General features: G+C 45.0%; 1 protein-coding gene across 1 annotated transcript; it reads left to right on the top strand.

Annotated features, from left to right (window-relative positions):
• Positions 1-1,499: 1,499 nt before the first annotated feature.
• On the top strand, positions 1,500-1,973 carry Scp2d1 (SCP2 sterol binding domain containing 1). Its single transcript, XM_041670104.1, has one exon. The coding sequence runs from the start codon at positions 1,500-1,502 to the stop codon at positions 1,971-1,973; it is 474 nt and encodes a 157-aa protein (XP_041526038.1).
• Positions 1,974-25,947: the final 23,974 nt, after the last annotated feature.

Below are 25,947 nucleotides of genomic sequence, written 5' to 3'. Positions count from 1 at the left end.
GGCTACAGACATACAAAGCTTATGTTTCGATTATGCCTTCCGTGTTGGAGAGTTAAATTCAGGCCCAATGCTTTCTCAGCGAGTGGTTTGACTGATGAAGCCATCTCCCCGTCCCCTGTGTTTTATTGTTGTTGTTGTTGTTTCCTTTTGTAAACAGTACATGGAAATAGCAATGTGAGATGTTTCCAATGTCCTGTTTGCCCATTCCTCTGTGCCCACTCTTATACCTGTATCATGGTGCCAAGTAGTCATTTGATGTATTCTTTATTCTCATCACTTTTTTGAGGCTTGATAATTGGATTTCTGCTGTGGGGAGGAGCAGCTTCTCCTCTGACATTTGTTCAATTCCTTATGTCTTTAATGTCCTGCCAGGGTACAGGGAGCATCTCAGGGATATCGTTGCTTCTCCCTTGTTTTTTTCTTCTATTTTCCCCTCTACCAGTGACCTGAGAAAACCAAATCTACCACCAGCATTTGTGACTTAAGAATTATGTACTTTTTAAAAGAGTTTGAATTTTTGTGTTACTTTATTTTTTAAAAAGAAAACAATTTTTTCTCATTTTACACGCCAATCCCAGTTCCCACTCCCTTCCCTCTTCCAATTCCCTCCAACTTTTCCCCACTCTCCCACCTCCACCCACCCCCCATCCACTCCTCAGAGAGGGTAAGGCACATCGCTTTGAGGAACATCCAAGGCCTTCCGTTCTATATCTAGGCTGAGCAAGGTATCATCCAAAGAGAACGGGTTCCCAAAAAACCAATACAAGCAGTAGGGATAAATCCTGGTGCCACTGCCAGTGGCCCCACAGTCTGCCCCAGCCATACAACTGTCAACCACATTAAGAAGAACTAGTTTGGACCTATACTGGTTTCTTCCCAGTCCAGCTGTAGTTGGTGAGCTCCCATTAGCTCAGGTCAGCTGTTTCAGTGTGTATGGGGATCATGGTCTTGACCTCTTTGCTCATATTCTCACTCCTCCCACTCTTCAACTGGACTTTGGGAGCTCAGTCCAGTGCTCCAATGTGGGTCTCTGCCTCTGTTTCCATCAGTTGCTGGATGAAGGTTCTATGGTGACATTTAAGATGGAATCATGTACTTTTAAGGAATCAAAATAACTGTTTTCTCAATCAGGGTTGAAACATGGGAGAAGACTGCTTTAGAAAGCCACAGTTGTTCCTGTTGCTAGAGATCAGCCTGGGGCCCCTGATCCCCACCAGAGTTAAGACCTTTGGCCTCATGGCTCCAGAAGTGCTAACTGGTCAGGTGTGGTGGTGGGGGTAGTGTGTGTGGGAGGAGGATGTGGTATATTTCTGCCTCACAATTACCCCCACCCTATGTCATATTTTAGGACTTGTTTGGCCAATAAGATTGCAGCATACACACACCAGCCTCAGACCCTGCTGGAGCCTTGCCTTTGATGTCACAATCTGACCTTCAGGCACTAATCTGGCCACAACCACTCATAGGCCAGATGGCAAAGTAAAGAAGACTACAGTAAGATGTGGAAGAGAACTGATCCTCAAGCCAAGATCAAAGCAGGAGATAGGCCCCAGACTTGCCATTCTCTGGCTCTGGGGTCGGCCACACAGACAACATTGTCACCACACCTTCTAGAACTATCAGACTTTCAGGGCTTCTCCGTGTTTGAGGACATTAGCAATCACATCAAAGAAGTAGGAGCCCAACTGGTAAAGAAAGTGAACGCCATCTTTCAGCTGGACATCACCAAAGATGGGAAGACCATTATGCAATGGACCATTGACCTCAAGAATGGTTCTGGGGACACGTACCTGGGATCTGCCCGGCTTCCAGCAGACACTGTCTTCATCATTCCTGACTCTGTATTCATGGAGTTAGTTGTGGGTAAGATGAACCCACAGAAGGCTTTCCTGGCTGGCAAGTTCAAAGTGAAAGGCAAAGTTTTCCTTAGCCAGAAGCTGGAGAAGATCTTCAGAGACTGGGGCAAATTTTAAGCATGCAGGAAACCCAGACAAGAGCAAGACTTCTGGTGTATAATGTTGAGTGGCAGCCATGCTTAAACTGAAGATTAAAGGAAAAAATAGCCAATATTTTTACTCAAATTCTTCCTATTCAAGTTCAATTGATTTCCTGCTGATGTCTACATCTGCTGGGATCTGGGACAGTAAAAAGTGTTGGAGTGTAACACCTAAAACCTTTGTCCTTTCATTTTCTTAGCTGGGCTTATCCTCTGTTAGGTCAATGTGAGGCCACATGAAGCTGAATGGGTCATTCTGTTTGGATCTTAAAGCTGATGATTTTCTAAGATATGAGTATATCTTAGTATATATACTTTATATATATATATATACCTTAGAAAAATATATAGCCTTTTTATATAGTAGTTTGTGTGGGCGTGATTTCTTATTAATAAAGAAACTGCCCAGGCCCATTAGATAGGCCAACCCTTAGGTAGGCGGAGAAAACAGAACAGAATGCTGGGAGAAAGAAGCCGAGTCAGGGAGTTGCCATGGTTCTCCCACTCCAGACAGACGCAGGTTAAGATCTTCCCTGGTAAGACACCTCGTGGTGTTACAGGGATATTAGAAATGGGTTAGATCGATATGTAAGAGCTAGCCAATAAAAGGCTGGAACTAATGGGCCAGGCAGTGTTTAAAAGAATACAGTTTCCATGTAATTATTTCAGGTAAAGCTAGCCGTGAGGGCGGCCCGGTGCCAGGAACGCAGCCTCGCCACTCCTACTACAACAAGTTTGGAGCTTTAGGGGAAATAAGTGAGTATGTGGGCACTATGCATGGTGATTTCGTTCCAGAAGGAGAGCTTACTGCAGGTCTCAAGGTGATCTCTACAGTTCTGTGCTTGGAACCCGGCAATAGTGAGATCTTGTTCCTGGCATAGTGTATCCTTTGATGGATTCAAGCCAGGAAAGTTAAAGGGCCTGAAAGATATTCAAGGTGGTTCTTAGGCCAGATCATGTAGGAGAATTGTCCAGAAGCATCGTTCAAGTTTGTGTGATGGGAACCTTAGTTTTGGCTCAGTTGGTGTGGTCTGGGGAGAACGTGCCTTTCAGCCATGTTTCAATGTAAGTGGGGCCACCTTTGAAGAGCGTTTGCCCTCCTTTGCTTTGTGGGAAGATTACGGTATTGACCACTGTTCTATGCAAGACCAGTGAGATGCTGTCATTATTTAAAGACAGGCTACATAGTTCTCTCTGATCCATTTCTAAAGCATTCATGTTCCTGGGAGTTTGTGCATTGGCATTTTAAGAATCAAGTTCGTGCAAGGGGTTTTCCTCTTTCTGGTAGCTTTACTCACATGTTTTCTTGGACTGGTATGAAGCCAACTGCAGCTCATTTGGTCTCCGCAAGGGAGTGTGAGCATCATTGGTTCACATGTGATCTCGGTGAATCTTTAAATATCTGCAACATAGATATTCTGAGGCTCATATGAAAGTTATGTCAGAACTTTGGTGATCAACACAGGTTTTTGTCTTCTTAGTCTATTTTACGCTGCTATAATACAACATCTGAGATTGAGTACTTTATACAGAAGAGAGGCTTATTTGACTTATGGTCTCAAAGGCTAGGAATTCTTGGAGCATGGTGCTGGAATACTATTGCCATCCAAGAGGGCTTTTCTGTTGTGTTGTAAAATGGAAAAGGGCATCACACAGTGAGTGGTTTGCTAGGTCAAGTGAATTTTGTCTCTTATAAAGCTACTAGTAGCATCATGATGGTCCCATACTTAGGACCTCATCTCAACCCAAACATCTCTCAAACATTCATCCTCTAGATACTAGTAACATAAACTTAGGGAGTCAGTTTCCAGGGCATGAATTTTTGGGGACACATTAAAACCATGGTACCTACCCAAATAATTTCATTTTAAAGTACTATCTTAAGGCAAACATATATGTACAAGTACAAAAACTTGTATGAAAGCCAACGAGATGGCTCAGTGAGGAAGGGAAATGACTACTGAGGCTGAGAACCTGGGTTTGATTTCTGGAACTCACATGGTGGAAGGAGAGAAGCAAGCAGCAAGCATACTCCTAGAAATAGTCCTGTCATCTCTACACACAAATACATATAACCATTTTTAAAGTTAGAAACACTGCTTAAATGCAGAGAATAAGTGATTGTGGGATCTCCAACCCCAACTGGTACATCTGCAATGAAATTCTACATAGGGAGCACTGCCGAAGGGATGTGTGTGAGAAGACTGTTAGGGGCCAGGGGACCAGGACTCTTGCCATAAGATGGGTGTCTTCTATATATGATGTGAAAGTTGCACCCAGGAAACTTCAGCCATGTGGCCACCTAAACAAGACCTGCATAATGACAATACTAATTGACATGATGATGTGGATGGAGAAAATTTCATAAGGTCCTACCCCGAGATGAAGAGCTACAGGATACCAATGGCTAGCGAGAGAGGAAAATTCAGCCTTCTTCAGGGATCAGCCCTCTGAATTAGGTTACCCAATCCCATGTGGTCCGCCCTAACTAGAGACGGGTATATATAAATAACAGTAAATGGGCTCAGTTATACATACTCAGTGTATGCACACACAACACAATAATTATAAGGAGGACTTGAGTTTGAGAAGAAGTGGGGGGACATCGGAAGAGTTGGAGGGGAAGAGGAGGGGTGAAATGATATAAATGTAGTTCTCATGTATGAAATTCTGCAAAAATTAAAAATGCAAATAAAAAAGGAAAATATCAAAGAAACATAAAAGCCTGGTTCAAACATTAACTGTAGCTAATTTTTTTGTAATTATTTAAAATTGAAAGCGAAGCAAATGTCTATCAATAGGAGAAGGGATGAACAAATTGTGGACCGCCGTACCATAGAATACTACTTAGCAATAAAAAGGAATGAATTATAGTTGCACACCCAGCACAACAGATGGAAAGAAGAAAATAATTATGTTGATGAGAAGATGACAGAGAGAACTGAGTAGATGCTATAGTATTATAAAACAGTGGAAAAGGGGAGGGAAAAGACCATTAGAAAATGTAAAGTGTGATGACAGAATGATCAGTTTGCCAGGAGATGAGAATGGGGTGTGGGAAGGATGGGGGAGGTGTTATAAATGATCATGGGGAAACTTGGGCTGATGGATGTAGTCATTATCTCCATGCGGCGATGGGTTATAGATGATCTATAGATCAATACACCCAATTTTACACTTTACTAACGAACATGGACTTGCGTTGTCCATGTCTCAGTGCAAGCGCTAAAGCTGCCCTAAAGGCAGCCTTTGTTCCCAGAAAGGACATTTCCAGGAGGACTTGTGGTTAACCCTGTCTCAGGGAAATGAGCCCTTTGACCTGTCACAGGCCTGGTTTCCCACCCTTGGCTGATTTGGATGGCCCTGAGCTTCTCCGTGGAGGAGAAGGCAAAGCAAGGGCTGTTGTTCCCAGAACATCTCGTCTTTGGGGAAGGGAAAGGCCGTTTGTCCAACTGACGCTCTGTTGAGTGAGTCCACTCCATGGGAAGAGATTGCTAAGGGTCTGGGTGGTCACCTGACGTGTATCTTGGTTTCTTTTCTCCCTGGGGCCATGAAAACCGATAAGCACACGTTGGTGTTCCTGCTGCATCCTGCTCTCAGGGCGTCTGTGGAGGCTTCACTCGGAGTTCTCTGTTCAGAAAGACCAGGCTTCCTCCAACTAGGCCACAAGAGGGTGGGCAGATGTACAGGACACTATATGAGGGAAATGGCGAGTCCAAGTTCAGGTATCCAGAGAGCCTTGCTCAGGCTGTGAGTTGGTGTTAGCCTCCACTGATTGGTCTTGAGGCAAGGACCGCATAGGACAGCCAAAGGAGAGTCTAGCTCATGTTTGGAGCAGCATCTGACCTAAGATCCACCCAAACAAACCTGACTCAGGTTCCTTCCTTGAGAATCTTGGATTGAGAAAATGATAGACTGAGCTACGAGCAAGCAGTGAGAAGGGATCTGGAAGGTGGGGCCTGATATCAGAGGAGCCAGCAAACCCACGGAAGACAGACTAACTCTCGCGGCAGAAGCTGGAGACAGGAGCGAACAGGAGCCTTGAGTAAGCAGAGGAAGCTGCTCAGGACTTGGGAAACACTGCAGGAAGCCCTTAGGAATTAACAAGAAACGGTGCCATGCATAGCTGGTCAGTGAACCCCTCCTTGTCCCAGACGCCTCCTCATCTGGAAGCAGTAGTCCGGGCCCTGTTAGGACAGTGTGCCAGGGAGCTACAATCAGGACATGCTGCTCACCAAGCTGCACTTTCCATAAGTGTGACTTCCCTTCTCTTCTGAATGAGAATCAAGGTGGGTGAGTGGGGGCTTCCAGGGGCTACTTTTCGTCTCTAAAAAGGGCCATGCTTGGGGTTTCTCCTGCTGTGCTCCAGGGACTTCTCTGCCTTTTGTCTTATACTCAGATGGGACTCTCAGAAGGTCACATCTGGCTCAAGTACACATCTGTGTTTGGTTTGGTCAGCACAAAGTTGGCCAGGGCAGTGTTTTTAAGACTGAGTTAAGACTTAAAAATGAGACTCCTGGATTCTCCTGAAAAAATTAGAATTTTGTCCACACTGAGCCTATGTTCCTGCCAGGCAACAACTCAGGAGTGGGGTGTGTGTGTGTAGGGGGGAAGTCCTCCAGAAAGACCCAGGTCCTCCTCTCCTGAGGCTGTGTTAGTGGTCTGACATTACAATGTTCACATTGTCGTTTTCCCAAGCTGGGCCTGCTTTCTGGGATCCTAACAGGGTTTATTTATGGAATGGAACACAATGGGATTGTATCTTGGGGAGTGCTAAGCCAGAAAAAAGCCTGGCCAAGATAGAAGGATGAAGACAGATTTGCTACCTGCAGCAGGTCTAGAGAGTTCGGGAGTTGATCAAAGCAATGCTGTCCTTCAGTAGAGGAAACTGGGGATCTTATTGTGTGGGCGCTGAGTGTATTCACATGCAGCTGGGGCCCATTCCTGAGCATGCTCAGTTTAAGGTAATACTTTTTTAAAGGCTTATTTTTTTAATTTAAATTTTACATGTGTGTGCTCTGCTTGTATGGTGTGTGTGTGTATGTGTGTGTGTGTGTTTGGTATAGTGTAATCACACAACTGTACGAGTATTCACACCTGAGTACAGGCATGCGGAGGCCAGAGAAGGATAAGTGTCTTTCTCTGCTCCTTACCTTATTGCTTTGAGATAGGGTTTCTCACTGATACAGAAGTTCACTTTGGCTGGCCAGTGATTTTGGCTCTCAGGATTTGTTTATCTCTGTTCCCCCCAGCTTGGGATTACAGGTGCTTCCATACATGCCTGACTTTTTACATGGACGCTAGGGATTCAAGCTCGGGTTCTCATACTTGCTCAGCAAGTGCTCTTACTCAGTTTCCTCTCTACCCTTATTTTTGAATTTTTAAAAATAAATATATGTGAGCCGGGCAGTGGTGGCGCACGCCTTTAATCCCAGCACCCGGGAGGCAGAGGTAGGTGGATCTCTGAGAATTCGAGGCCAGCCTGGTCTACAAGAGCTAGTTCCGGGACAGGCACCAAAACTACAGAGAAACCCTGTCTCAAAAGACCAGAAAAAAAAAATGTGTGTGTGTATGCGTGTGTGTGTATGGGTTTGTGGACATAAGTGCCATGCTTTTGGAGCCAACAGCGTGTCAGGCACCTAGAAACTGGACTTAGGGGTGTTATGCACTGCCTGGCATGGGTTCTGGGAACTGAACCACTTCTCCAGCTGCTAAAGGAAAAAAGAAACCCAAACCCAAAGCAAGTCATTACATTTTGGGGGCACACTTAACTCAAGGCCCTGGGACATGTTTAAGGTTAATATGGTGGACAGCCCTGTGTGTTTGGCCATGCTCAATTTACACCATAAAAATTTAGCTGAAAATAAAGGAGATGGCCCTTTAAAGAGGCATTAATATAGTGAGTCTGTCCTCGTAGGTCCCTATCTTGCTCAGTTACTAACATAGCTCCATACAGTAAGGTGCCTTATTTTTTCCTTTAACTGAGACACTCTGCTCATTTTTTTCCCCATGGCCATATAACAAATACTGCAAATTTAATGACTCAAAACAATATCCATGCATTAAGTCTCAATTCTTGCTGACTAGAAGTCCAGGTGGGCTCAGCTCCCAACAATGACATCAGGGAATTGGCTAGGCTGTGCCTTGTGTGAGGATCCATAGAAAAATTAACAGTACACTCATTGAGATTAGGACAGGATCAGCTTTTTTTTGGGGGGGGGGGGTCCTCATCTGCAGAATGAGAAGTGCTGTGTGGAGCCCTCATGCTCCAAACTTCACTGGGTCCTTCCACCTCAGTTTTCTTTGTCTACTTTATGGGGCTCCTTGGTTACACTGCGCCGCTGTGGTTCCAGGATAATCTCCCTTTCTTAACCTCCACTGAAAAGTCAGTTAGATCCTTAGAATCCCTTTGGCCTGTCATAACACTCATCCAGACCCTCTCCATTTCATGGGAAGCATATGGTTAGGGTTATGGTTCAAGGGTAGAGCACTAGCCCAGCATGCCAAGGTGCTGCGTCGGAGTCACGGCACATGAAAAGATATCCTATATCAAAGTACCAATCCTGGGAGGGACATTAATGTTGAGTGGTCCCTGGGGTGAGTTGCTGATATGAGGTAAGTGTTCTCGTGAGAAGCAGGGAGATCAGCTTCCAGAACTCTGAAGAGAGACGGCTATTGCTTAAGCCATCCAGTCCACATGTCTTGTTATACAGCTTGTAACCCGTGAACCTCACCATGGCCACAGCCCTCAAGGCTGAGATGCAGAGCGTTTATGGCGCCCACAGTTCTATAATTCCACTTCCTCTGACTCCGCCATCTAAACCTCACCCAAACCTTCGTGAAATGCTCCCTCGTTCAGTTATCCTGTTCTTCCACAATGTATGTGTTCCCCCAACCCCAGCCCCGTGTTCTGAGTTTCTGTGGCTCTTCTCATTTGGGACAAACACACGCCCTGGCTTTGCCAGCACAGACCTGGGTCACACTGTCATCTTACTATTCAGTCAGCAGTTTGTCCTTCCTCAGAGAAGTCTCAGTTTGTCAGGTCATGAGGCCTCTGCTGCACTATTGGGGTGGGAGGTGTGGGGAGCAGAGCCAATCAGGTTCACTTTGCCTCATTCTCTGGGAGTCTGGTGTACACTATAGATTTTACAACTGTTTGTTGAGTTAATATTAAAACTTTTTAATATTAAAAAGTCCACAAAAAATTCCAAATAGGGGCTGGCCCAGTGGCTCAGGATGCTTGCTGCTCTTCCAGGAAGACTGAGTATGGGTCCCAGCTCCCATGTTGGGTGACTCACAACCAACTGTACTTCTGCCCTCCACAGGAACTGTACTCAAGTGCGCAAACCCACATACAGTCACACAAGCACAATTAAAAATAAAACTTATAAAAGAAAAAACCTGAATAATATAAAAGAGTTGTGGAAGAATCTTTTTGTACAATGTGAAGAAGTGTCACTCTGATTGGTTTAATAAAAAACTGAACGACCAATCACTAGGCAGGATTTCCAGGCACAGAGGATGCTAGGAAGAAAGGTGGAGATTGTGAGACACGAGGAGACTCAGAGCAAACAGAAGGAGCGCTATGAGGATGAGATAATAAAGCCATGTGGCAGGAAGTAAATTAATACAAACTGGTTAATTTAAGTTAGTAGAGATAGTTAGAAACAAGCCTAAGTTATTGGCTGAGCTTTCATAATTAATAATAAATCTCCACGTCATTATTGGAGAACCTCCGGTCCTGATGAAAAGCTCTGACTACATTAAAAACTATTGTCATAGTTAGGGTTTCTACTGATGTGAAGAGACCCCATGACCATGGAAACTCTTCTAAAGAAAAACATTGAATGGAGGCTGGCTTACAGTTTCAGAGATTTAGTCCACTATTATCACAGTGGGAAACATGATGGCGTGAAGGCAGACATGGCGCTGGGGAAGGAGCTGAGAGTCCTATATCTTGATCCATAGAGCAGATGGAGACTGTAAGTCACACTACACGTAGTTTCACGTAAGAGACCTCACACCCTATGTCTACAGTGACACTTCCTCCAACAAGGCCTTACCTTCTAATAGTGCTACTCCCTATGGGGTCAAGTGCTCAAACACGTGAGTCTATGGGGGCATTCCTATTCAAATCACCACAAACATTTAGGGGAAATTTAGTTCTTTTTACTTCATCTCTTCCTCCTTGCCCTTCTCTGCGGTGCACCATGCCCATCTGTGCTCTATGCGCCGCCATACAGTTTGTGAATCGGGCAAGGGGCTGGAGATTGAAACACATAAAGAGACAGAGACAGACGGGTCATCCTTGAAACAAGAATGTCCCCTTTATTGTGTTCAGGGGCAGCTTATATAGGGACAGCCACGCCCCAGCCAAACGCACCAGAAACCACTCTCCTGCCATCAGGAACTCCTGAGGGTCGCGTGCTCAGGGCAGCTGCAGGCCATCTCAGAGCAGAAGAAAACAAGTTGTTTACAAGAAATCCAGGATCTGGGGGTTCACAGCTCCCAATGCTTCTCCACAAAGTATCTTGTCTCTGCTTCTAGATATAATCACACAAGAGCCAACATGCAGATTGGGTATGTCCAGCCCTCCTTTTGTTGGTTTTGTTTTGTTTTCTTCCACCAGAATAAAATCCGATAATAAATGATATTTCCTACCTTCCTACCTTGTGTTTTGACTTATTTCACAGAGTACCACACACATCTCGTCCTTTAAAACTGCTCCCCTTGAGGGTCAGTGGGGGGGGTGGTTTGACCATATGGGAACTTCTTTCTGTTCACTAATATGCTGTGTAGCTTCCAAACTCAAGGAGCAAGATCAGCCCTTTGGCTTGGGGTTGGCATTTATTTTCTCTCATTATGTTCTCTGCATCATCCGTATTCTGTGACACAGGATGTGAAGAGGATGCCCGCTAAGGGGTAGAAAAAGGATGGGATCCCTTGTCGGTGCCTGGGACAGTGCTGTCTTTGTTCCTTCTGTTTTGCGGGGTTCCCCCCTGTCCACAGGTCAACAGAGAATGCTGTGGCCTGGTAGGCTTCAGGTGAGGGTGGTGGAAAGCTCCTGTCAGTCATTGGTTCATCCTTCTGGTGCCCTCAGAGTGTTCTTGTGCCTGAGTGGGAGCCCAGGCTGCAGGCAGGAGCTAGCAGGTAGAACTAAATAATCGATTGGATCTGGGATCTGCCCTGTGAGAAACTGTGCTAGGAGCAGCAAAACGTGCAGTTGGTTCTTAGATCTATTCACGGGATCCAGAGTTTCCCCAGGCCAGGACTATTCTGTTTATTTGCCCAAAGCAGGAAAGAAAGGGGATTTTATTCTGATGAAGGATTTTTGTCACTCTGTCAAAGGCACAGGGTGCTCCTTGGGAGCCACCTCCTCCCCCATCTGCCCAGTTAGCTGTTAATAAGATTCTCACTTGGCAGTTTTTCTCTTTTCTTCTGCTGAGAGGTGGCGGGAGTGAAATTTGGCTTGGGTGATTACCCTGTGTGAAACAAGAGGCTCAGAAGTGTGTGTGTATGTGTGTGTGTGTGTGTGTGTGTGTTGTGCACCAGCTTATCTGGTTGTGCATCATTGGAAAACAGCTCCTCATCACCCGTTTTTAGCTTGTACTAATTTCTTTTCTGTTGCTGTGATAAGATACCCCAGCAACAGCACCAACTTAAAGAAAAAAGGGTTTCTTTTGGCTTACAGTTCTGGGGGAATAGAGTCCATCATGGTGGGGAAGACATGGCAACAGGCATGGTAGTAGGGACAAGAAGCCATCTATTCATGGTGCACCCGCATACAAGAAGCAGAAAGCCAACAGCAAGTAGGGTCATGCTATAAAACCTCAAAGCCCTCTTCCAGTAAGGGACTTCCTTCAATGAAGCTCCACCTCCCAAAGGTTGTAATCTTCCCCAATAGCGCCCCTAGCTGGGGATTTTATATACAGTTGCTTTCTGCCTTCCACAGACCATGCACCATCAATTCAATGAATAGGACAAGAGGACATGGGAAGCGTTTTTGGAGGATGAGGTCTGGACACTGCAAGAACCTAATCCAATCTACAATTGAACTGTCATCATTTTATTGATCGAATCAATCATTTAGCAAATACCGATGAATCCTCCAGTGCCAGGTTTGTGTTGGCAGTAGGATGTGATGGTGCTGAAATCCATTTTTCTTACCCAAGGTGGCAGCATAGCCCTGAAGGGAAAGGGAAGCCAAGGCTCAGAGAGGTTAAAGATTCATGTGAACTATGAGTGAAGAGCAGAACTTAGAATACTTTGCTAGAGACGCTACTTCCTTCCTTCACAACTATGGTTCATATAGTAAGACCCTGCCCCATCTCAGTATATATCTCACATATAAAATAAAATCAGATGGGACCTTATAAAGTGACTGGGTCTCTTCTCATGACTAGTGGGGTATCCAAGGAGTGACTTGTCTAGCTCATTCTGCAAAGTCCTCATCATCAAGAAGGAATTCACTAGAGGTGACCCTTCCTCAGACTTCCCAGCATCTAAAACTGTGAGCTGAATCAAATTCCATCACTCAGTCTATGGTTTTCAGTTATGGTGGTAAATGAATGTTTCAACACCAGGAGCTCCTCGGATTTGATGATCTTGAAAATGGTACCTGGGCCAAGACTTGACTGTCAGCAGGTGATCTGGAAGGTGTTTTTAGAGGCACTTGTTCAGGAGTTGACATGATAGGGGGTGAAGGCAGGTGACACAGGGCTCTTTGCTGAACGGTGCCACTGGGCCTTAGTCCCATAACAGGACCTGGCATAAAGACACCTCTGCATCTTCTCACAAGTCTTCAGCTAGGGGCTTCTGAGACAGTTGCTGATTGACTGGCTTTGGGGGGATCTGCCACATATGCAGAGTGGACTTCAAGCCCCGGAGAAAGCCCAGGAAGGTAGAAGAGGGCTGGGGAAGACAGATGGTGAAGTCCAAAGAAGGATCAAAACAAGTGGTGCGTTAGGGCCAAACCTCAGCAGAGCTCTGACATGCAGGTTCTCTAGTGTAAGAGCTTAGATTCTGGGCTAGGGCTTCAGGCTGGATCTTTCTCTGACCACTTCCTAGCTATGGGACTTGGGCAAGCTCTATGTGTGTGTGTGTGTGTGTGTGTGTGTGTGTACATGTGTGTCCATTCATCCATCTACCTACCTACTCGTCTATCTTTGTTATTTTGGTCTTTTAAAACAAGGTCTTCACATGTAGCCTCGGCTAGTTTTGAACTCACAGTCCTATCTCCAACTCCCGAGTGCTGGGATTTCAGGCATGAGCTACTGCACCCACTTTCCCTCCCTCTGTCCTTTTGTCCCTCCCTCCCTTCCCCCATTCCTGTTTCTTTCTTCCTTCTTTTCTTTCTTTTGTGTATTTATTTGCTTATTGGATTTTTTTAGGGGCAAAAGTGAGACTTTGGGGAGCCCTAATTTTTAGAACCTATCACGTGAGTGTGTGCTGAGTGGACTTGTACTTTGTGGATATTAACCTTCAACAAAAAGTCAAAATAAACAGAAGTAGAAATGGTGGCCCACGCCTCTAATACCAGCACTTAGGCCACTGAGACGGGAGGAATGCTGCACGTTCAGACCAGCCTAGGCTACACAGTGAGGTTTTGGCCAGCCTGGGCTACAGAGGGAGACTGTGCAGCAAGTATCAGTGCAGAGATGAAAAACTAGGAAGGAGTTCTCTAGACACAGAGGCCACAGGCTGACCTACATCAGGACGTGCCATGAGTGACTGCTTAAGATTCTCATTTACTTTTCGTTGGAGAAGAAAAAAAAAGTTCTTGCAGACCTGTGACTTGGTTAATCACACAAAACATCTGTGACCGCCTAAAAATATGTTTTGTACCATTTTCTGGAGCATAATATTTATATAGTTTAGCAGTGTAATTAAATTGATGTTTGGTTAACTCTTGAAAACAGCTGGAGGCTCCCAAAGGCCAGATGAGATTTATAGGCGGCCCAGGCAATGGGCTGGAAGGGGGCTCTGGTGAGTCATTCCCACAGGCTCATGGTTGGAGCAGCTACAGAGACGATGCCAAACGGCTGAGGAAAACACCAGGCTGGAGGGCTGCTTGGCCGCCTCCAGGGTGGATGGACGAACCATGGTTATTTCTGTGATTTTGCCTATAACCTTGTTTCCTAAGGAGAAAAGGCTAGACGACCCTCACCTCAAAGCGTCTCTTTTGTTGATGTTTTTTTTTTTCTGAGGAGGCTGAAGAAATGGACACTGGAGATGGTCACAGGCCTTCAGATGAGTTCTATGATAGAAGTTTGAGCTGGTGGTGTTAGGGCTGGTATCCTGGCCCTTGCTATCACTAGTAAAGTGGTTTTTAACTTAGTGGGGTGGCATAGCTTCTCAGCTGAGTGAGTTGCTAATCTGAACACCCGGCAGTCTGCAAAACCTGATTGGAGTCTGCTGTTGTGAGTACACGGAGGATGGGATCTCCACTGAAGCTTGGGACTCTGGGAAGACATTGGAGCTCTTGTTGGGCCATCAAACAAGAGCCCAGAGAGGGTGGGATTCAGGGGTGCTCTCTGGGAAGACTAAATAACCTAGAGTTAGGACAGAAGTCCAGGGACAGCCATGTTTCTTTGGGCCACCATTTTTCTTTGAGATCTTACCTTTCGCTTGAGGAAAAGGGACAAGTCACTGATGCCCGCCAGCTCCTCACCATGGAGTCACCTGCTCATCCTTGTGTTCTGTGATCGTTATTGAGCACATACTACCTAATGTATCTGTCCTTTGCCGTGTCTAAGGGTATAGTAGTGGGCAAAAGGAACGTTTCCCTCTCTCAGGGAACTTTCTCTGCGGCTCCTGGCGACACATGGTGGTGAGGGTTCATGAATAGCCTGGAGGTCAGTCCACTTCCGAGTCCATGAGGGAATCAGGTCAGATTTCCTGAAGGATAGGGTCCTAGAAAAGATAGGGAGATAACCCAAGGTGGGGCAAATACGACAAAATTACAGGCAGAGGAGACAGAATGCAGAATCGTCTTGTGGTTCATGGCAAGGGATAAGTTCTGAGAACTAAGAAAAGGCCAGTGGGGCTGGAGAATAGAGACATGGTGGCTAAGCATCACTGTCAGTTTAATAAGGCTGAGATGCCTGGGAGATTAGTAAAGAGCTGGGCGTGTCTGTGATGGTATTTCTGAGACAACAAGATCACAAGAGCTAACGAATAATCAATCCCTTTATTGATTCACAATATGGTAATATTATTAGGAGGTGGTGAGAGGTTGGTGGTGGGGGTCACAGAGGGCATGTCCTGGGGAATCACAGTTTGCAATGGCTCTTTCCTATATTCCCTCTCTGGTTGCATTCTGTTTGGTAAGATGAAGATGCTACTGTCACATTTCTTCCCATTGCCCTGATGTTCTTTCCATGCCCGTGGTGTCAAAGCTACTGTGGACCGAACCTATAAAACCATAGGCCAAACTAAAACTTCCTCTCTTAAGAGTCTGTTGAGTATTTTGTCACTGTAACAAGAATGATCCTGGAGGTAACAGGCAGAAGAAACAGAAGGCTGGGGAGGTGCAAGAGCATGGGCTCTCAGTGTGGGGAAATGACCAGCAGTTATCCTCTTATGGTCTGGGCTAGGAAGCACCCTCGAAGCTCTGAACCTCACCCCGATTTTGTATTCTGGAGGAGACCATTGGAGTAAGGGGTGGATTGCTCCAACTTGGATCAAAGACCCTCAAAGCTGAAAGAACCAGTCTGGCTTCAGCTTCTTTTGTTCTGCCTCCATCCCTGTGATCCTAGACGCCCCCAAGCCCTGGGGATCAGTGTCATGATGGAAAGGAGTCTGTGACTTCACTGAAGGGACAGTGCTAAAGGAGGCAACCTTGAGACTGTGCTCTCGGAAACCAAGGGCTGCATTTGGTACATGTTGTTTATATATTCTCAGGAAATTTCATACAACTTGAAGGCACCTGAGAAACAACCTACAGAACCAAGGATGAGTTTGGGGAGAACCGTTGCATGGCCCTTGTGATGAGTGATGAGAAATTCAGTTGTAATTGGTCTGTCATAGGGTGGAGCATCCATGGGGTCAGTCCTGAAATGGCTACCTCTCCCAGTGTGGTGTGGGATGGTGTGCACTTTTGCAGTAGTGACAGTTGCATGCTGGGATGGGTGGTAGGGAAACTAATCAAGTCCAAACCATTGGACAGTGCATCATCTTTGGGAAGAATCTATGTGACACTGGACAACATGCCTCATTGGTGAGGCTGATGAAGGTAGCATGTGTGAGACAGGATCACAAGTAGGCTGTGTGCGGCCTTTGTTTTAGGAGGGAAGACATTGAACTGAGGTTCAGTTGATGCCTAGAAAGAACTTATTGGTTCAAAGGAGAAATTACAATTTACAAAAGACATATGGGTGTTATCCTTTGCAGTAATCTGGTTTGTCAGGGAAAATAGAAAATGGGATGGAGGTGTTGGCTTTCCATTTCTTACAACAGAAGGGAGTGAGTGTCATATCTGTGCTACAGAGTCCAACCCCAAACTGGAAACTCCTGGGAAGAATCAGACACTGAAAATGGGATGAAGTAGAAATGACAGAAGACCCCTCAGGCTGGCCTTCAGTACAAAAGAAGATAAGAGGCAGGCATGCTGCAGACAGAGGCCCTAATAATTGCTCAGCACAGGAAATTATCATAATCAGGGAATATTCAACATGTGAATTCCTTGAATTATAAAATCCCTCATGTTCACTTTTAGAATGTTGTGGTATATGGGGGCAGATGGTACCAGCCGAACTGTTATAAAAGCAGAAGAGTTAGCAGTAGAACTGCTCATCGCTATTAGAGACAAAGGCTCCACACTTGAGGAAAATCATTTCCTGATGGACTAGCTCATATGAGCCACTAGAGACAATTGTTTATTGCTGGCTGAGGTGCTAGTGGCTATCAGAAATTAGAAAACAATAAAGGAAAGATAGGCATTACGGAGAGGACTGGGCACGAGAGAGGCAGCTTTGGATGTCCTTCTCATCAAGCCAGATAGAACAATCTTTTCGGAAGGTTGATTCAATAGGGACCTTGGGACTGGTATGAGGAGTGCGTAGTTTTGCTGACCCCAAGGTAAACTGTGAATTTATGGGACTCTGGAAGATCTGAATGATTTATGTCAGCATATAAATTAAGTAAAGATGATAAAGGATTCAGAAGGAGGAAGAAGAAGGGGAGGAGGAGGAGGAAAGAGGGTTATAGATGAGTATGGGTAGAATACAAAAGGGAAAGTCCAGGTTTCTTGGAAGAAAATGTGGCAAGATTTGTGATAAGTGGAATTCCTAGGGAGAAAAAAATGAACTGAATGCCACATTCTATGTCAGTGAGCTTTGAAAGGCTCTGTTTGTTTGTTTGCTTGTTTATTTTCAAGACAAGATTACTCTGTGTAACAGCCCAGGCTGTCCTGGAACTTACTTTGTAGACCAGGCTAACCTTGAACTCACAGAGATCCACCTGCTTCTGCCTCCCGAGTGCTGGAATGAAAGGTGTGCACCACCAGTGGCTGGCTCTGGAAGGTTTTAAATCCTGAAAGGCAGTTTTGAAAGGACCTAAAGGGCAGGAGAGTACAGCTATACAAGATTTGTCCTAGAAGTAGGCAGACTGTCCCTGTAGAGCAGACTGTGTGTCCTTGTCCGCTGCAGAAACATATACCAGAGGTAAGATTGTTTGCCCAGCCCTCTCAGCAGGTGTGGCTGACAGAAAGTCGACAGAGTTCATGGAAAGAGGGGGGTGTGAAAGTGAACATTCTGGCACAATCACTGTCAGCTGTATTGTTATAATTCACCAGCTGTGGCGATTTGAAATCTGCACAAATTCTTTGATATTTTTCTCTTTAAAACGTGGGTACTCCTTTTTTTGGAACTTGAGGGGTGTCTTTGTCTTTGCCTTGATAAGGAGGATGTAGCAGAAGGGGTGTGCAGGACTCCCCAGGATTCTTCTATGTTCTCATAGATACAGACTCATCTCCATGAGGGGGAGAACTCATGGAGGGAACCGACTGATGTTCAGGGATGTCAAGACTACCAGCGAGGAGGCCTCAAAGACAGCCACAGGCTCTCAATTCTACACATGCATAGAATACCCTGGGAAAGGATGACATGGTGGTGTCCTTATTCCCAGGCTCGTAAGCAAAGCAGATGATCATTGGAAAGATGCTGTTTTGAGATAGTTTATTATGTAATATCCCCAAATTGAAAGACCAAGGCTTTAGTTTCTTTTCCTATTTTCAGCTAAAAACGTTTTATGCAGTGTGTTTTGATGATGCTTCTTGCCCCTCCCTAACTCTTCTTAGATCCCCCACCTCCCTGCCTGCCCTACTTTATGTTTCTCTCTCTCCCCCCTTTCTTCTCTCTTTTATGGAGTTCATTTAGTGTTTCCTGCATGCATGTGGGTGTAGGGTTGCACACTGTAGCATGGACAACCTACCAGGACTTTCCTTAACAGCCATCAACTACCTGTGGCTTCTCACCTAGGAGCAGGACCTCATGAGCTTCCCAACTATTGGAGCTGTTGAAATGGTGACTAGATTGGTCATGTTCAGGTCTTGTGCAGCAACTACAGCTACTGAGCTCATGAGAAAAATTTTCCGTCACATACAGAAGGCATGGAGCTGCAACAATCCTCGGGGACCTCTGGCTCTTACAGTCTTTCCCTCCTCTCCTCTGCCATGTTCTCTGGGCCTTTGCGGGAGTAGTCGGGATACAGGGATTGATACAATCCTTGGGGATTGAGCTCTCCACTGTCGCTTATTCTCTGCACTTTGATCATCTGTGTTTCTCTGTGTTGACCTCTTCCTATCGCAAAGAGAAGCTTCTGTGAGGAGGAGAGCCCTTCGCTCACCAACAGTGCCCATCCATGCTCTTGAGGCAGCATTCCCTCTTTCAGGGCAGTTGGGCAGATGCTGTCAGAATGAGCAGGCTCCAGTGATCTACCACCAGACAGGTTAGATAGGCTGGAGAATTCCTTTGTGGCCAGCTAAAGGTGGACAAATATTAAAGCTTGAATGGCTGGTTTTAGGAGGAAGTTATGAAGAGGAAGTTGAGGAAGCCCAATAAACATATACCATAATCTTACAACCACACTTTGTCCCCTCTGCCTTACGTAGGTAGTTAATACACTTGCTTCCCATTTACGGATCTCCTCAATTTGGGGTTTACCTTTGTTCCAAATGCTTAGAGCTTGTGCTTGAGATGTAAGGGAAAGAAGAAAAATTCTTTTGCAAGTCCTAATTCATTCTCCATGGGTCTGCACTGGATGGTCCAGGTTTCTGTTGATGTGGCCTACGGGTTCCTAGAGTTGTGAGTGAAGAACACCCTCCCTCTCCTATCCTAGCTTCCAGGCTTGGAATCCCATCCTCAGAGTCCACTTTCACATCACTGTTACAGTGATTCCCACTCCCTTCTTCATTGTTGGTAGTTCCAAATTTCCATCCACACTATTGGTACCCACCTGTCAGGATTTGTTGCTGGTATTTTGATATTCAAGGATATATAGGCAATGGAAACTAAGGAACATTTGATGATAATAGGAAGCTCAAGTTCAAAGCTGCAGGCATGGGAGAAGAGCATGTTTCAGAATCAGTGCAAGACCATGCCTGCTAGGCATATGCCCTATCACTTAAAGACATTCTTATTCCTAAGTGAGTTTATAGGCTTCGACTATAAGCTCAGTGGGCTTAGGGTTACACCTCTCACTAACACACAATCTGTCTCAGGACCAGAGCCTTCAGAAGCTTGTTTCTTGACACAGGAAGTAGTCTGTGTTTAAATACTTAAATTTCTTCCATCTTTATGAAACCCTTGTATGTAAATGGAAAGCATTGATCCATTCCCCACTTCCCTTGCAAGTAAAACACGACTAGTTTTTGTTTTATTTAACCTAGAGAAAAAAAGAGAACTGTATCCGCATTCAGACTCAAGATAACTGTGGATGTGTTCCCTGTCCATGAGTCACAAGCCCACTCAACTTGAGACAGGCCCTGGAAAGGGAAAATGCTAGGCTGCCATTGTCTCTATTCCTCATCTTCGGCACACTTATTCTTTAGGACCTGTACTGCAGTTCTTGATTGATGAGGACTGAGCCTGAAAGAGGAGTCACAAGCAAGGCTCAATTTCCTCTATCCACCCAGGGATAACTTTTAGCTCTGGGGGACAAGATGCAAGATCTTCATTGGCCCTCCATTAAAGAGATGCCCCCAGAGAGCCCTCTAAAGTGGATTTGTTTTGTTTTTTCGACAAGAGGATCATTCTGAAGGAATACCCCAGGGGACTTTATTTTTAATAGCATGAGAACCTGAATGTCCAATATTCATCTTTCTGAATGCAGAGTTTAGATACTGACTGTGCTGGCTAGTTTTATGTCAACTTGATACAAGTTGTAGTCATATGAGAGGAGGGAACTTCTTTTTGATTGATTTTTGTTGAGCTCTACGTTTTTGTTTGCTCCCCTCCCTGCCTCTTCCTTCCCCTTCAACCCTCTCCCAATTTACTCAGGAGATCTTGTCTTTTTTTACTACCCATGTAGATTAGATCTATGTATGTCTCTCTTAGTGTCCTCATTGTTATCTAGGTTCTCTGGGATTGTGATTTGTGGGCTGATTTTCTTTGCTTTATGTTTAAAAACCACTTATGTGTGAGTACATGTGATAATTGTCTTTCTGTGTCTGGGTTACCTCACTCAAAATGATGTTTTCTAGCTCCATCCATTTGCCTGCAAATTTCAAGATGTTGTTATTTTTTTCTGCTGTGCAGCACTCCATTGTGTAAATGTACCACATTTTCCTTATCCAATCTTCGGTGGAGGAGCATTTAGGTTGTTTTCAGGTTCTGGCTATGACAAACAATGCTGCTATGAATATAGTTGAGCGCATGTCCTTGTGGCATGATTGAGCATCCTTTGGATATATACCCAAAAGTGGGATTACTGGGTTTTGAGGAAGATTGTTTCCTAATTTTCTGAGAAATCACCACACTGACATCCAAAGGGGCTGTACCAGCTTGCATTCCCACCGGCAATGCAGGAGTGTTCCCTTTACCCCACAACCTCTCCAGCATAAGTTGTCATCAGTGTTTTTGATCTTGGCCATTCTTACAGGTGTAAGATGGAATCTCAGAGTTGTTTTGATTTGCATTTCTCTGATGACTAAGGATGTCGAACATTTCCTTAAGTGTCTTTCAGTCATTTTAGATTTTTCTGTTTAGAGTTCTCTGTTTAGGTCTGTACTCCATTTTTTTTTTTTTTTTGAGAGGAAGGAACTTAAACTGAAAAACTGCCTTCATAAAATTGAGTTGTAGGTAAGCCTGGGGGTATTTTTTTATGAGTGATTGATGTGCCCATTGTGGGTGGGCTGCTCCTAGGCTGGTTGTCTTGGGTCCTATAAGAAAGCAAGCTGAGTAAGTTGTAATGAGTAAACCAGGAAGCAGCATGCCTCCCAGGGCCTCTGCATCAGCTCTTGCCTCCAGAATCCTGCCCTGTTTGAATTCCTGCCTTGACTTTCCTTCCCTTGGACTGTGGTATGCAAACAAAATAAACCCTTTCCTCCCCAGGTAGCTTTGGTCATGGTGTTTCATTGCAGCAAAAATGACTACAGTCTTGGCTGAGACCATGTCTTACCACGTGACTGTGTGACTTCTCCCAGCAATAAAGACATGGGGTGTTGCATTGTCTCTATCTATTCCTCTGAGTCTGGCTATCCAGTCTGGCTCCTGGGGCAGCGCATGCCCTGCCTTGCTCTCTTTAGGACTCTGCCTCCACCATGTCAGTGTGCCAGGCTAGCCTTTGGAAGGGTGGCAGAGTCAGTTTGTCAGAGACAGGTGACGGGGAAAGCCTTGTTAACCAATAATCTTTAAGAGGTGGAACCTAGTTTAGGCATGGCTTCCTGGGACCGGGAAATAAAAACCTGAGCACCACTCTTAAAGATTATTGGTTGACAAGGCTTTCCCCATCAGACAGGGACTTATCTTAGTTTTCTCTTCGTGAATGTGATGAAATACCCTAACAAAATAAACTTAAGTGAGAACGGGGTATTTCAGTTCACAGTTCTGAGTTATAGCCCATCATTGCTGGGCACTCGTCCAAAGTTTGAGACAGCTGGTCACATTGCATCCATAGTCAAGAAACAGAGGGCAAAGGATGCACACATGATGACGGTGCTGAGCTTATCGTCCTTCCCACTAATGTAGCACCCAGTCCTTGACTGCTGCTGCTCACACTGAGGATGCTCTTCCCATTTCAGTGAACCCAGTCTCTAACCGGCACACCTACAGGCTAACCTAATCCAGACAATTCCTCATTGAGGCTGCTTTCTACTGTGCCAAGTAGCTAATCATTGCATCCTTGTTGAGACCTATACATGAGAAACACAGCAAAACCAACTTGAAGACACATGAGCTAACCAATAAAGATGAAAAGAAAAATAGCCCTGGGAGCATAGCCTGAACTCCTGATTCATAGGATTGTGAGCTAGGTAGGCTGTGATTGTTTTAGAGGAATATGTATATTCATCTTTTTTTTTTTTTTGTTACTGTGGCAAAACCCTAGAGTTGACTTAAATGTAAAACAAAAGCCGGTTAGTGGTGGTACACACCTTTAATCCCAGCACTCAGGAGGCAGAGACAGGCGGATCTCTGTGAGTCTGAGGCCAGCCTGGTCTATAAGAGCTAGTTTAGGATAGGCTCCAAAGCTACAGAGAAACCCTGTTTCAAAAACCAAAACAAAATAAAACAAACAAACAAAAAACAGCAACAAAGAGAAGTAAAACAAAAGCTTTGGTTCATGGTGCTGGAGGTTTCAGCAGCCTGGGGTTGCTTGGCCCTCTTACCTTTAGGGCAGCGGTGAGGCTGCTTATCATGTCAGGGACGTATGATAGAGCAATGCTGTTCTCATCATGGCCAGGATGCAGGGAGGCGGAAGAGGCAAGAGCCCCAACAGTCCCTTCAAAGGCTTTCCCCCAGCGACCTCACTTTCTGCTACTCCTCTTAAAGGCTCCATCACTTCCCAATCATGCCACAGCCTAGAAACAATCCTCTAGCAAGTAGGTGTCAACAGGACCCTTAGCCAGACTGTAGCACAGAGCTGTAGTTACCTACAGTTACTTACATGATACTGCCATTTGGGTGGGAGCAATTTATTCCAAAGGCATAGTGGATGGGTGGTTGTGGTAGCCACACCAGGCTATTCACAAACGGCCATCACTAACCTGATTTCTTATAGGAGGCAAAAATAAATAAATAAATAGCTTAAGAGAAAGAGGGAAGGAGGAAAGGAGCCCATCTGCCTGCAGGTCTCTCTGAGCTAAGAGCCCACACCAGTGCCCTGCCTTGGCACTCCTCCCTCAACTGTATTTTCCTCCGTTCCGACTCCCACCTTTTGCATTTTTTTTTTACAGAAGCATCTGCTCCTCTGCTTTGGGTGCCTGTATTTCAAAGCTGATACTGTTGCACAAAAGGCAGACTCTAGAAGCGGAGAATTCGCGTGTCTTAGCTGCTCAGCTGGCTTCTGAGCCATTCAGGAAGCAGTGGAAACCTGCCTCCATGTTGCTCTAAATGGGAAATTAGCAAACACAATGCAATGAAATTGCCCCGAATTGGAAGGATTAATGTAAGGATGAGAGATGGACGGGAGCAAAAACCGTAATCAGGGACAATGGCAGGTGATGAATGGAGGGAAATGAGAGCTCCTTGGGCGACACCCAGAACCGCTTCTATATTGCTGTTCCTTCCCCGCTGTCCTCTCCTCCCGGCTCCTAAGCTGATTGTGTTTATCAAATACTTGTCACTGGCTGTCATGCACCCCATTCCCAGACATAGAATTGGCTGAACTCACGGAGCCTTCAGATCCACATGCTTTGAACTTCACAGGCCTCTGATTTCAATACCGGGATGGTGCTGACCTTGGTTGACTCCCAAAAGGCCTGCCATCATCTCCCAAGTTCATGGCTGTTAGCAGAGGCTGCTCGTTAAATCCCTGGCTGCTCAGAACCAAATAGCCACACAGAAACTATATTATCTGCAATACTGTTTGGCCAATAGCTTAAGCGTATTTCTAGCTAGCTCATATATCCTAAACTAACCCATCTCCATTAATCTGTGCATCACGACGAGGTCATGGCCTACCAGCAAGGTTCCAGGATCTGTCTCTTCTGGTGGCTACATGGCTTCTCTCTGACTCTGCCTACTCTCTCTCTATATCTCTTTCAGCCTGACTTTACGCTGTTAAGCCATTGACCAGAAGCAGCTTTATTCATTAACCAATAAAAGCAACATATATATCAAAGGACTTCCCATACCACCTATGTCTGCAGGGCATTCTTCTGTGAATGCAAGAACCAGGGTGACGAGCTAGGCTGTTGTTTCCCAGGGGGGACATAATGTCTACTAGACTATTCTCATGCAAATCTATTTTAACCTCAGTCCTAAAACGGGGGCGGGGTGCAATCACAGTTTCCACAGAGAGAAGTGGGCTTTGGACACCACCTAGGAAAGAGGTCTCTTTTTGGTGAGTTTTGGTGTGTGTGTAGTCCTGAACATCATGACTTTTCAAAGTTAGAATTAGACTCCTTAGAAGATAATTATGAATATGCTAACAGGAATTTAGAGGTGAGACCTAACACAGGAGTTTTATCTGAGTTGGCCTGGGATGAAATGAGGAACCACTGTGTATTCAATGAATTGATTAGGCTTTTGACCTGACTCAGATTGCTCTTCAGAGAAATGGACCAACTCTTGTCCTCACAGGTGTGCCCAAGTGTGTTCATTTTCTCACCTCCATCTCAGTACCTGGAGTAACATGGACATGACTATTGAAAGCTGCATGTCACGTTAGCTCACTTTTTTGCTTACCAGAAATAGTTAACAGGCTAAATTTTTTATCTGTGTTTTGAGTTTGTGGGTTGATCACTTGTTCTTTTTTTCTTTAGGGGTATTAAAAGTATGATGTAGCTGCTGTTTTTATGCTCTTGATATATCCAAATGACAGTATTAATTAGTAGGACACTGGTCAGTTGAGTTATCCTTAAAAAAAATAGTGACTGTTTTTCCCATAAATTGTATACAGTTTTCCCTGGATTGAACTTGTCTTTTAATTTTGAGGCTATTATGGCACTTTTCCCATTGAAAAACTTTAAAATTTGATGGGCTGATCATTCACCAACTCTCCTCTCTTATTGATTGAGGTTATTTGGCACCACGTAATCCTGAATACCCACAGCTGTCTTATGCGTGGGTTGAGAAAAGTTCCCTGGTCCTAGAGAAAGTTTTTAGAGAACTTGCAAGATGAAGATGCTTTGGGTGTGTATGCATGCATGCTTTCATTGCACTTGGGAGCTCTTCAGGGTGATTGGCAGTAAACCGAAGAGGTTAGTTAAGGGCGCAATGGGGACAACAGTGAACTATGCTACAAAAACGAAGAAATTTAGTTTCTTCTCTGCATACTATAAGCACATTTACATAGAGTATGCACAAACATAGCGATTATTTTTAAAGCTAACTTTGGAAAGACTATTTAGACCCATTTCACCTTTAAACCAGTGTAGGGCAGACTTTGCACGTGGATTCACTAGGCATATGGTGCCTAGTGACATCATTGTCTTGTCGCGCATGATGTATCTTGTGCAGGGAAACTTGAGATTTTATTTTTCTGTAGAAAGTAGCTCAAGACAGGTCAGGCTGGACCTGAAGATGTGCAGGTGATTGTTCTAAGGGGAACATCAACAAGGTTCCAGTGGTGAAGGGTTTGCAGGGCTGAGCAGGACAGAAGCGTTGCACTGTGGCTTTTCACCTGTCCAGATCTGCTGGCTCATATACTTAGTCTTTTCTATCAACACTCCCTAAATCACCTAGTGAAGGAGCTAGCAAGAATTATTCAGGGCTCTAGCACAGCCCTTGTTACAACTGAATTGAAGTACCAAAGGGAAAACTGAGGCTAAAGTACAGCTGTCTATAGCTGTG

This window comes from Microtus oregoni, unplaced genomic scaffold (genome assembly GCF_018167655.1).
Source record: "Microtus oregoni isolate MIOR12 unplaced genomic scaffold, Mior012 000020F_ref0000438, whole genome shotgun sequence".
In the NCBI taxonomy this organism is placed as follows: domain Eukaryota; kingdom Metazoa; phylum Chordata; class Mammalia; order Rodentia; family Cricetidae; genus Microtus; species Microtus oregoni.
Note: the sequence above shows the minus strand (reverse complement) of the source record. Positions and strands in the feature narration are given on the sequence as shown.

Excerpts from the sequence above, each read along its gene's own strand:
- Scp2d1 (XM_041670104.1), top strand. The coding sequence starts at position 1,500 with ATGTGGAAGAGAACTGATCCTCAAGCCAAGATCAAAGCAGGAGATAGG.